The sequence below is a fragment of the Anabrus simplex genome, chromosome 5 (assembly GCF_040414725.1).
Source record: "Anabrus simplex isolate iqAnaSimp1 chromosome 5, ASM4041472v1, whole genome shotgun sequence".
Taxonomy (NCBI): domain Eukaryota; kingdom Metazoa; phylum Arthropoda; class Insecta; order Orthoptera; family Tettigoniidae; genus Anabrus; species Anabrus simplex.
In genome coordinates, this window is record NC_090269.1 from 390,070,797 (window position 1) to 390,084,358 (window position 13,562).

A 13,562-nucleotide genomic window follows, 5' to 3' on the forward strand; every position below is an offset into this window, starting at 1 on the left:
TAACGATGGGTTTCGTGAGTCTTCGGCCACAGCACCACACCGGTGGTCTGAGTAGCAACATGAGTTTCGTGAGCCTTCGGCCACAGCGCCACACCGGTGGTCTGAGTAACAACATGGGTTTCGTGAGTCTTCGGCCACAGCGCCACACCGGTGGTCTGAGTAACAACATGGGTTTCGTGAGTCTTCGGCCACAGCGCCACACCGGTGGTCTGAGTAACAACATGGGTTTCGTGAGTCTTCGGCCACAGCGCCACACCGGTGGTCTGAGTAACAACATGGGTTTCGTGAGTCTTCGGCCACAGCACCACACCGGTGGTCTGAGTAACAACATGGATTTCGTGAGTCTTCGGCCACAGCACCACACCGGTGGTCTGAGTAACAACATGGATTTCGTGAGTCTTCGGCCACAGCGCCACACCGGTGGTCTGAGCAACAACAGTATGTAACGAAGAATCAGGGAGAATTTCGTTTCACTTCGGACTCGGAACAGTACCGTGCAATAAATCCTGTAATCGTCCACATTCTGCCTCGATTTTCTTCAGCTTTATCGTACTTCTCGTTACTGTTGCATGGCCTACATAGATAATTATCAGTTTAACATGCTGTATTCACCGAGCTCGATAGCTGCAGTCGCTTAAGTGCGGCCGGTATCCAGTATTCGGGAGATAGTAGGTTCGAACCCCACTGTCGGCAGGCCTGAAAATGGTTTTCCGTAGTTTCCCATTATCACACCAGGCAAATGCTGGGGCTGTACCTTAATTAAGTCCATGGCCGCTTCCTTGCCACTCCTAGCCCTTCCCTGTCCCATCGTCGCCATAAGACCTATTTGTGTCGGTGCGACGTAAAGCAACTAGCAAAAAAAACATGCTGTATTGAACGTTTGAATACAGGCATGTAAGTTCGCATATATATTCATGCAGAAAACTTGTAACCTATTATAAATTCCTGTGCGAAGATCGGGTAGAAATCCTAGTATAAAGTAAATTCTATTATTCTTAAAATAGTAGAACTTACTCAAAAATGTTCTGTGACTGAACGGCGGTCATTCGAAATGTTTAAATTTGTATCTGGTCACCCTACTCTAATATTGCTGTACAACTAAATAAATCTGATCACAATCATCAGTACTATCTGCGCACTTTTTAGCGATAGATTTACACCCTAGTGCTGAAGCGGTCGACCTTAGCAATCTTCGAGATTCGTACTGGCAATCTTTGAAACACAAACTATGAATCGCTTATACATCGCTGTGCGACGTCTGGCGTACACTTTACGTACTCGTACTGTTGTTATTTACACAGCAAAGCCAAACTATAGAATTATCTCTAGGAATAGGATTCGCATCGTGAAATGTTATATAATATTATATAATGTGTGTGTGACACAGTTGTTGGCTTAAAATAACAAAAATTTAGAAAATTCATATCGGTCGATCACATTATCGATTCATTCCAGATTTCATTTCCATTCAGTTGGCAGTACTAACGGAACCGGAAGCGCTCCCTCCTTACTCCTCGAACCCGTACACAAATCTATCCCTAAAAAGTGCGCAGATAGTATGGTGCACTTTCTCTAGGAATGTCCGTTTTATGTCACTATGTTCTCTGTTCCAGAGCCTGCTGGATTCTAGTCATACTCATCAGCATAGCTTGCTGTTTCGTGGTCATCATGAAGCAATGGGATAAGTGGCAGACTTCTCCAGTGATAGTCACCTTCTCAGAGACTTCCACCCCGGCCTGGAACATTCCTTTCCCCGCAGTTACTTTCTGCAGCGAGATGCAGTTTAAGCAGTCTACCATTAACTTCACGGAATTATATATGAGACATGTGGAAAATAACATCACTGAGGAAGAGTAAGTACCATCATTGATCGAACTTATCTAAACGTTAATAGTAATAATAATAATAATAAGCAGTCATACATCTACAAACAAGCGTCGCATGGGTGACTGACACACTCATGTACCCAAAAACAAATAGCTTCATGTTCGCCATCAAAATCAAGTAATTTCCACAAGGAAAAAGCATATACTGCATGATTCATCTGACTATTCACATCAGCGCCGACGATGTATTACATCTCCAGAAACCATCCAGCACATAACCTCAGGTTGTCGAGTAATGACAAATACAGACTACAAGCACAGATATGAAAAAAATTGCAAACATCTTCATTAGAAATTAGCCCGACAAAAAAACATAATCCATTGTACTACAGCATATTGGAAGTAGAAACCCTAATCAGTACTGCAAAGTGAAAATGCAAACTTTACTGGGATAGAAGTATCATCACTAATAAAACTATTACATGCAATATGTCATGTCCAGGGACACGAACCTGCGTTAAGTAGGATTACGTTATATAATTAGTACATAGTATAAAGTGGTTATTTTGGAAACTCAATCCACAGGCCTATGCTAAGCAGCCAGGTGTTGGGGGTGAAATGAATGAGAATTTAAAAGCTGAGTCTTGTGAGGTCAGGAGCTCTTACGAATAAGTCGACAGAGGCAATCTAAATAGTCACGTTCCAATGTTTGGAAATTGCAAGAGAAGGGGTAGTTTGAAGTGTCCTATAACTTAAAAGTAATGGGCCACCCCAATCAAGTATTACTAGACGGAGAAAAATATTTATATTGACAAGTATTTAAAAAGGGGGAGTTAGGTTACGAAGATAAGTGTTAAGAGGCGAATCGTCATGTTTATGAATGTCCGACTCGTTGGCTGAATGGTCAGCGTACTGGCCTTCGGTTCAGAGGCTCCCGGGTTTGATTCCCGGCCGGGTCGGGGATTTTAACCTTTGTTGGTTAATTCCAATTGCTCGGGGGCTGGGTGTGTGTGGCGTATTCAACATTAGAAATCATCCTAGGTAGGGCCCTCATCTTTACAGACATGCAGGGCGCCTAATAGGCCGTCTACTAGAAAAAGACCTGCACCAGGCCTCTCCGAAGGCTATACGCCATTATTGCTATGTTTATTAAAATGAGAATTGCTACGTGTACAAGACTGGGAGTAACGCTACAAGGGGGAGGTTATAACCAATAGAAAAACAGAAATCCTTAGCTAAGTGTATGGGATATTCTCATAATAATTGCTAGTTTCTTTAGATAATAATGCAAACGAAGGTCCATCTTGGAGATCTTGGGCAGATTTGCCTTCAGCTCACGTCAGGGAATCGCAATCGATTCCGGAAGTAGTGTCGCTACGTAGAATATTTCTTAGCAGGTCAAGTTTGGAGGGTGTTGCTAACACTTACTATTCATCATTCATATTTTTATTCTCGACGTAAAGCCCTAGTCCTTCTGGGTTTATCGTAGTTGGCAACTTAAAGCTTGAGGAATCTCTGTAAGACTTCACGATACTCTGTATTTACATCATTTTAGCATTTCAGTGATACAGTAATGCCTTAGAGTCGACTTGCGTTTATTTGGAGTAGCCGTTCTGACGAAGGCTAGTTCCAGTACGTCACACTAAGTGACAGACTTTAATTGTACGTGTACATTCTTTGTACATCATCTGTTTCTTATTTGCACTTACATAGGAAATCATATGAGTATCAACTCTTAACAACCAACTTACCTAACGCCTATAAATTACCACCTTCATTCCCTTTCGTTTTTAGTACTGTTGTTAGCCATCAGGTGATTCCACTCACCGCTTGGTGTTTCACCTGTTGGTGGGGATACGACAAATAGACCAGATGTAGCTTTTGTAGATAAAAAAAAATCTGCTTCATAATTGATATTGCCTATCCTAATCCTCACAACCTCCAATCAAGACGTGCAGATAAGGTATCCACGTACACAGGTCTGGCGACAGAAATATTAACCACGTGGAAACTCAACAATGTCATCATCATTCCAGTAGTGATTGGATATAATGGTATTATACCAAAGACACCACACAGGAGCACTGAAGCACTTAATCTCCACCCTCTCTTAGAGCGAATTACAAAAAGCAGCAATACTGGCTACTTGCCATATACTAAGGGAGTTTATTGCCATGAACCATCCACCATACACAGAGGACTAATGAAAATCGTCTACTAATAATTTTGATTATTTATGTATAGTAAATACCTGTCAAATTTATTTGTCAACGTTGTAAATATGTGCCGGGTTATATGGAGCATATGTGCGTATGTACTAAATAGTACTTCTTCCATGTACATGGTATCGAAGAAGTATATAAACCCAACTGTTGAAATTGTGAATTATATTGCACCCGCCCCCTACCCTATGAGCTCCGGCGATTAGTCCCCAGGGTCGTTAACGGGTTATAATCAAATGGGCGTAAAACATAAAAGAACTTAGTGGCATACAGGGTAGGGAAAGACGGGTGGCATAACCAAACTAGAATGACATCACATTCTTAATAAGTTTAAATTAAATCGAATGAGTTTATTAAATCCTGACGATTATGGGAATGAAACATATATAAAAATGGTGTACATAAATCGAGTCTACATTCATTGTGAGTTATTTAAAAAAATCTGGTGTTGAGGGATAAGACCGAGTACTAACTCATCGCAATGCAATATGTCGTGACTTAACGTGTACGGAAAATATTTAACATAAGTCACTGAAGCTATCCCAATATTACTGGGCAAATAAATTCTACACGCAATGCGACGAGTCTGAGTGACGCCTACCGTACTACAAAATTTGTTTCCCAACGGAATAACTGAGCATAATATTATACAATACGTACAAGGATCAAACACATTTTATTTACACGAATCAGGTGAGATACACTTCATTTATCCCACCACTGTGCAATAGCTGTATACACGCCCAGGACTGATCTAGTGACCCCAATGTCGCCAGTGAATCTGAAAACCCTACTTCCATTTAAATGCAAGGAACAATAATAAAACTAATATTAGATATAGGTTACCGGGTCGCTTATTACCAGAATAAAACTAAACCCACTGTGCCACTCAATCCATCAACGTGCTTCGCAAGAACAAACATTCGGTCAGGCAAAAGACTCGTTGGATCGAAATCCTCACACACAAGGCGATCACAAAAAAATCAGGTTCAAGGTCGGCCTCCCCCTCGCAGCAGGCGGGTCTGTCACCTCGACTACTCATTAAAGGAAGGACGAATTGACCCTTTAAAATATGCACTGACTGAGCAAATATCATGGGATAGCGGAGCACTGATGCGCAGGTGTGTTGTCTGCGCACCACACGCCCCCTGTGCCAGTGGCAGTTGTATAGGACACCTTGTGAGCAGTGGCTGTGCATGTAACAGGTGTAACATGGAACGTCGTCGTGAGCTGACACCGTTCGTACGGGGTATGATGGTCGGTGCCTGACGGATGGGAAGTGAGATTTCGGAAGTGGTGCGGGAATTCGGCTTCACACGATCAACCGTGTCCAGGGTGTATCGTGAATGGTTGAATGCGGGTGTCACCGTCCACAACAGACGAACGACCGGCCGTCCAGCCACCCTCGATGACCGTGACCGGCGACATCTGAGACGGATTGTCAGTAGTGACAGACGGGCAACCGTGCAACAAATCACGGCTCAGCTCAACACAGGCCGTGCTAGACACGTCTCCCAGTGGACAATCCGTACGAACATGGGTGCTGTGGGGTATGGGAGCCGGCGCCGCACACGGGTGGGTGCCACTGTTAACCCAAGGTCATCGGGCACAACGAGGCGCATTTGTCACCAGTCACCAGGGATGGACAATGGAACAATGGCGTAACGTGATATGGTCGGACGAATCACGATTTCAACTGCACCATGTCGATGGGAGGCACTGTGTATGGCGCAGACCACATGAAGCGATGGATCCCGCCTGCCTCGAAGGTGTGGTCCAGGTCTCTGGTGTCTCTGTTATGGTCTGGGGTGCATTTTTATGGTATGGAATGGGCGCCCTAGTTGTTCTGGAAGAGACTTTGAATGGTATGCAGTATGTTGAGCTGCTCCGAGACCATGTTCACCTATTTTTGGCCTCCCAGCGCCCAGACGGTTCTGCGGTGTTTTAAGATGATAACGCGCAGCCACATCGCTCCCACGTCGCCTGGGAATGGTTCCAGGAACATGCAGCCATGGCCACCCAGGAGCCCCGATATGAACTCTATTGAGCATATCTGGGATGTCCTGGAACACAGGCTCCGTGCCATGGATCCTGCACCCACGAAGAGACCAGCATTGGCGGCCGCTCTGCAAACGATTTGGTGCCAGCTGCGTCCAGAGGACTACCAGAGACTTGTCGACTCACTTCCATGGCGTCGCACTGCAGTTCGCAGTGCCAGAGGAGGCTCCACACGCTATTAGGTGACTATCCCATGACATTTGCTATGTCAGTGTACATCACACTCCCGCGGCACACGCTATATTGATGAGGTCAATTCATCATTCATAAATCTCTACATGTGCAATTACAACATCTCACACCGTGAGTCCAGACTTCAAATCGTCCTGACTTCGAAAAACCCCACCTCCGCAAGTAATTTAGTACACAGCTGATCCAATGGTAGTTACTGTCACGCGTTCCTCTGAACATCAAGACATCGGCTTCTAGTATTAATATACTACTTATTCTTATTATTATTATCATTAATGATCCTTATTATCATTATTATTATTAATAATGATCTGCATTGCCTTTATTATTCATGATCCTTATTATTATTATTATTATTATTATTATTATTATTATTATTATTATTATTATTATTATTATTATTATTATTATTATTATTATTATTAATGATTCTTTCAAATTGGTCTACACCCCTCTGTCTGCCTATGTGATTTACATGTCACACACGCAATAATCAAGCAACACACGCGGTAATTTAAGTCAACACACGGAAATTAAATCAACACACGATAATTAAATCATCACACGTGTTAATAACGCAACACACGCACCGATTAAAGCGACACAAATTAAATTGAAACAGTCCCTAGCTAAGTATATCATTGAAGGGCTTGGGGTTCAGTCCTCTGGGCGTCACTTGTAGTTCCGTCACTTCTCACGTAACTTTTCCTACCATAATGTCACTACGTATGCAAACTAACATTATCAAACCTTGAATCTATCAAACTACTGGTCTTATAAAACAATAATAAGCCGTAAACTCCCCAAATTATATGGCAAATAAAATTCCTTTTCCCAAAAGTAAATCTATCCGATAATAATCCGCGTTAACTTCGCATTGTTCCAAATACTGCATTAATTTATCGTCATCAATACCTGCTGGACAAGGAGCAATCTCTTACTGACCGGTTAGCGGTATTTCTAAACACGGAAAGCGATTCTTGCGAAAGCTATAACACCCTCTTGGAACTGCCAAAGCAAGGTCAGGCACAGAATAACGTGTAGCCCTTGTACTATAGATTGCCACAAAAGTATGTACGTCACTACACGTTGCCTCAAAATTGTGTATATCACAGACTTTTAAGTTGGCCGATGTAATCGGATCTGGCAACTTCATACTGGATTTTTCAAAGGCCGACCTGATCGGCTTTGGCAATTTAAAGGACGGGTGCTCGCACTACCGCCTGGCTCCAAGAGAGTTAAGGTACCGGTAATTATTTATTTTCCTCGTGCACAGTGATTACAAATCATAGTATTTCGCGCATTTTACACAAACGCCGTGATGAAAACACATTTAATTATGTACATTATGCTCGTATATGAAAGAATATATGCGTGTAGTGCACCGAGTACCACAGTTATGAAGATGTAATGTACACCCCTCCAGGCTTGCGCTATCCGACAACGTCCTAGGCTAGCGCTCGTAACAGCTGTTTCTCGTGCACGCGGAGCTGTCAATCAGCTCGTGACCTTGACATGCCTGAGATTACCTCCAGTGCACTGCTCGGACGGTACCGTGTACAAGCATTTCCTCCTCTTCAGCGTGCAGGACAGATGGTACTCTGATTGGTTTGGGGTTGGTGCAGTTTACCTTATTCTTGAGGGTCGATCGCTGTGCTGAAAGTACTCCGCGGCTTTGTGGTATCACATTTTCCAGCCCTAATTGCTCTTACTACCGCAATGACCTTACTTTCTTCGTAGTTGCAATACAATTGTCCTCCTAATCTAGTCAAGAATCAATCAAACTGCATTTAGGGCAGTCGCCCAGGTGGCAGATTCCCTATCTGTTTTTTTCCTAGCCTTTTCTTAAATGATTTCAAAGAAATTGGAAATTTATTGAACATCTCCCTGGTAAGTTATTCCAATCCCTAACCCCCCTTCCTATAAATGAATATTTGCCCCAATTTGTCCTCTTGTATTCCAACTTTATCTTCATATTGTGATCTTTGCTACTTTTAAAGACGCCACTCAAACTTATTGTCTACTAATGTCATTCCACCCCATTTCTCCGCTGAGAGCTCGGAACATACCACTTAGACGAGCAGCTCGTCTCCTTTCTCCCAGTCCTTCCCAGCCCAAACTTTGCAACATTTTTGTAACGCTACTCTTTTTTTAAATCAAGTAATCCTGATGAGGGTCCCATACACTGGAACCATACTCTAGTTGGGGTCTTACCAGTGACTTATAAGCCCTCTCCTTTACATCCTTACTACAATATCTAAACACCCTCATAACCATGTGCAGAGATCTGTATCCTTTATTTACTGGACAAAATCCAAAGAAAAGCAGCTCGATTTGTTCTGGGTGATTTCCGCTGTTTGGGCTATCTGGGTCTGCATATCAATAAATATCACGTGAACCACTTGTCATTTTGCTGTCACAAATCCACTCTCTGCAAGGAGCAGCCATCTAGACTTTTAGAACTTTCCGGTACAAAAAACGGGCAGCTGGTGCGAAATGGACAGAAGAACATCGTGCTAAATACAGTGAGCTAATGGAGATGGTGTTAATCAAGCGAGAAAAGAACAAATGCCAGAATGTAAAGTAAGGCTTATCGTGGTCCCTAGTTGGCCGATTAGTTGAATGAATGAATGAATGAATGAATGAACGAACGAATGAATGATAATGGTACCGGTTTGATATTAGCTACTTAAACGTACTCGTCTTAAAAGTAAATAAATAAGAAAATAACTTATTTCAATATACGGTTATTACAAAAGTCTATCTACGACATTCGTCCTGTGTGGTGATTTCTAATCCAGTCTTAATTTCTTCGCGCAGGAACAAGCCTCACTTTTATCCACTCGTTTTTGTTAGCTAATTAGAGGATCACGTAGCTGATCTGCATAGGTGGACACGATGTCCAAGACATGATCTCCAGTTCTCGAGTTCGAAAATCCTCGGCACCTCCTTGTCATTGTTGATGTGCTTAAGATCTATGGCCGTACACTTAGTGCTGTTTGACAGAATCGACTATGCACTTTGCCAAATATGTCGTGGTCTCATTGGTATTCTTCAAAGCAATTACGTTATTTTCGTTACAGAAAGGGAGTATAGTACGCACCTCCCATTCTTTCTGTTGGGTCGTCAGCAATCTACAGTACCTCAGCACTTCAAGTTGTGCAAAACATTTTATCACGTGTGAAGTATTGACTTGTTGAGTTTTAATAACATGCAGTTAACCTTGTGATATGCTCCTTTATAATGTTTCAGATCGAAGAAATTGTACTACACATACCTGCTCTGCGAAACAAAGATGTTTTACCTTCCTTTCTTAAATGGAACTGTGGACGGGGGATTATTTGAGCACTTCCTTAACGTAAGTTTCATTTCTTCAAATTTATGATAAAGTATACCTGTCAAAAAGTTATATACTAAATCTCTCTTACTACTACGTGATACAAGAAAACAAATTCATATCTACAGATTACAGGTCCAAATTTTTTATTTCTTCCTTGACACTTATTTGTTACAGTTCTAAGGAGCGTGATAGCCAAGAGACATCCGTCTTCAACTGGTTTTTCATCGAGGCAGCCGATCTAATCTGCTTTGCGTCGCACCGACACAGATAGGTCTTATGGCCGCGATAGGAGAGGAAAGGCATCTGTAGGGTTGCCGACAGCGAGACTCGAACCCACTATCTCCGTAATGCAACCTCACCGCTTCCAGCCAATGCATGGGAGTGTTTTCAAATGAAAATCTCATCCCTGTGGTTAGATTTCCACGTGAAACTGAAGATGCTGTGGCTATGATCACGATTCCCTCCAATGAATAGACGCTATGATATGTGGAATATAAGTCTACTTAGAATACCCTCTTGTATAAGTGGCTGTATGTGCACATATGGCAACTCCACCCCCCAGTCAAGGATAACCACCAACCAGGAGGCGATCCTCCTATCTCTCCCCACTACGGATTTCCGGCAGCTGAGGGGAACACGCTATCACCTCATGCCCTTATCTCAGCAGGTTTCCCATCTCATATAACTGCTATATTAGTTAAGAGCGCCCATGCACGCACAATAGCCTACTCCCCTAGCTACGGATTACCGTCAGAAGTAGGTACACGCCTGTCTATCTCAGTGCCTGAGTAATTATTCTGCAGATAGCTTTTACCAATTACCACTACAATCTCCCCCTTTTTCCGTTACTATAACTTCGCATTTCCTTTAACTTTCGTATACACATACTTCTTACTACTGCTAAGTACTTGCTTACATTATAAGGGTTATTCCCTTCATTCTTATCCATCATATAATTTTATGATCGTTTTATTTCTGACTTAATACTAACAGTTGACTATTACTCAGAAATGTTCTTCTATTCACTATAGATTCCTTACACAGATTTAGGAGATGAAATTCTTATCTCATTTGCCCACACAACACACATCTTGGATCGTCCATTTCCCTTGTCCATCCCTTGTTGTCGTAAAATCCCATCATCCACCATATCAGCCCTATTCTTTCTCTTCTGTTTACATTATTTATCTTTACATTCGTTTCCTTGTGTATCATATTAAGTACCGAGAGGGTCGCCTTGCTCCTGCACCCAGACTCCAACAACTGTCTTTGAATATCTTTGACCCTTCGTGCGATTCCCTTCCATATTGTTGCTTCTCTCCTTACCATGTCTATCTTCCAATAATGACCAAGTCCCAACCTCTCTAAGATACATTTAACCTCACCTAACCAATAATCTCCAGACATATACTGGTATGATCACGACATCAACAGACATGTAAAACAACAAGAAATATTGGTTATATATTCACAGAATCGCCACCAAAAAATTATTGTCAGAATTTAAAATGTGTCTTTTGTTTCGTTCGGGTAATGTGCCCCACGTAGAAATTCGAGCATTACACGGGGATGTGTAGTGCGTTCAGGTTTAGGAAATGTTGCCCCAGTGAGGATCAGCTTGTAGGATTACAGGATGATATAACATATATATAAGGGCTGTAGATAAAATCGTGGCAACGTAGTCCAGACACTCGCAGGAGATCGGACATGCGCAAATAGGGCATGAAATCGGCCAGGTGGCCCTGTCGTCGATGTGCAGTGTGCATTTGACGGGCATCCAGTTGGGAATGTTGTTACTGTGTGGCGTTGAAGTGAAGAGTGTCAATTTCTCCGCTCTAAAGCTTGTTTGCTAAAGCTGATCAGCGTTCGTGGATTAAAATCGAGATTACCCGTGGCAAAAGAGAATCCGAATGTTATCGAGCATTGCGTGAAGCTTGTGGCGAGAATGCATTACCGTATAGGACGGTTCCACGATGGGTCAAGGCGTTCCGTGCGGGTTGGAATGAGGCTGCGGATTTGCACCGCAGAGGTAGGCCATCCATTCCTGAATATCAGACTGACATAGTGTGTGGTCTCGTTTCCGTAGACCACCGACGGACTGTCCGGGAATTATCCGTAGAGGTTGGTTTAGTCATCAAACGGTATGGAACATACATATCTTAACATGAGGAAAACTGCATCCCGTTGAGTTCCTCATCAACTCATCGACGTACAGAAATGACACTGTTATGCAGTGCCCGGCATCCACCGGACGGATACCGCAACGAAGGAGACGCACTTCCGCAGCGTATTTTCGCCATTGATGAGACGTGGGCACGAGCCTACGAGCCTAAATTAAAGCGTCAATCGAATGAATGGCGTCACCCCGGTTCGCCACTTTCAATAAAATTTCGACAGGAACCCATTCAGGTGAAGATTATGCTGATTGCGGCATACGACTACAAGGGTGTTATTCTTAAACATTCTGTGCCTGAGGGATGAACCGTCAACAGTGAGTACTGTTTCCAACATCTGGAGCGACATCTGCGTCCACTTTAATTGCGAAACGATCGCCGTATCGTGCTGCATAAGTAACCAGTGTCAAGCTCGCATTGCAACGGTTGCATGGGGAGGTCTTGGAACACCCTCCGTGCTCACCAGACATGAGTCCTTGTGACTTCGACCTGTTTCCGAAGCTGAAGAGACCCCTCCGAAGACCCCCCGTTGGTGGGGGCGGTAGAATAACACCCACGGTATCGCCTGCCTATCGTCAGAGGCGACTAAGAGGGACCCCCGGGACTCTGGACTTTGGAGTGGAGGATTGGTGACCAAGAGGTCCTTAGCTGAGTTCTGGCATTGCTTCCACTTATTTGTGCCAGGCTCCTCACTTTCATCTATCCCATCCGACCTCCCTTGGTCAACTCTGATCTCTTCGACCCCGACGGTTTTCGGTTGGGAATCCAAGGGAGTGTTTTATTTTCCCGCCCTTCGTGGCCCTTCTCTCCCTTTGGTCGATATCTTCATTTTTCCAAGTGTCGGACCCCTTCCCTATTTTCTCTCTGATTAGTGTTATATAGAGGATTGCTGCCTAGTTGTACGTCCTCTTAAAACAATAATCACCACCACCACCCCTCCAAGGCCGCCGATTTCCTGACGTGGCATCTCAAAAGGTAATAGAATTTTCGGGCGACTACATTGAAGTGATATAATGCAATTGTACTGTTAGTTCATTAAATAGTGCGTTCTATCGATATTGTCACTACTTTATTCACAGGCCGGCCCTGCGGTGTAGGGGTAGCGTACCTGCCTCTTCCACGGAAGCCCAGGGTTCGATTGCCGACCAAGTCAGGGATTTTTACCCGGATATGAAGGATGGTTCGAGGTCCACTCAGCCTACGTGATTACAGTTGAGGAGCTATCTGACGATCAGATGGCGGCCTCGGTCTGGAAATCCAAGAATAACCGCCGAGAGGATTGGTTGTGCTGACCACACTACACCTCATTATCTACAGGTCTTCGTGCTGAGCAGCGGTTGCTTTGCAGGTCAAGGCCTTTAGGGGCTGTTTCGCCATGGGGACGTTTTCTGCTAGATAGGTCTTATGACGACGATGGTATAGGAAAGGGCTAGGAGTGGGAAAGAAGCGGCCGTGGCCTTAATTAAGGTACAGCCTCAGCATTTTCTTGGTGTGAAAATGGGAAACCACGGAAAAACATCTTCAGGGCTGATGACAGTGGGATTCGAACCTACTATCTCCCGGATGCAAGCTCACTGCTGCGCATCCCTAACCGCACGGCCAATTCGCCCTGTACCATGGGGATTTATTTACATCCCTCTTACATAGGGCGTGTCAAAACTCAGCGGCGAAACTTCGGAAAAGATTCCTCACATAGAGGGAAGAGTGAAAGTGTACGACAACATGGATACCGACATGCATTACTACAGAG

General features: G+C 43.6%; 1 protein-coding gene across 1 annotated transcript in view; it reads left to right on the forward strand.

Annotated features, from left to right (window-relative positions):
* LOC136874967 (pickpocket protein 28) overlaps positions 1-13,562 on the forward strand; it is a 257,670-nt gene that overhangs the window by 164,490 nt on the left and 79,618 nt on the right. The window contains exons 3-4 of the mRNA XM_067148678.2: positions 1,614-1,853; positions 9,551-9,656. Coding sequence (XP_067004779.2) covers positions 1,614-1,853; positions 9,551-9,656 — 346 coding nt within the window. The remainder of the gene's footprint in view (positions 1-1,613; positions 1,854-9,550; positions 9,657-13,562) is intronic.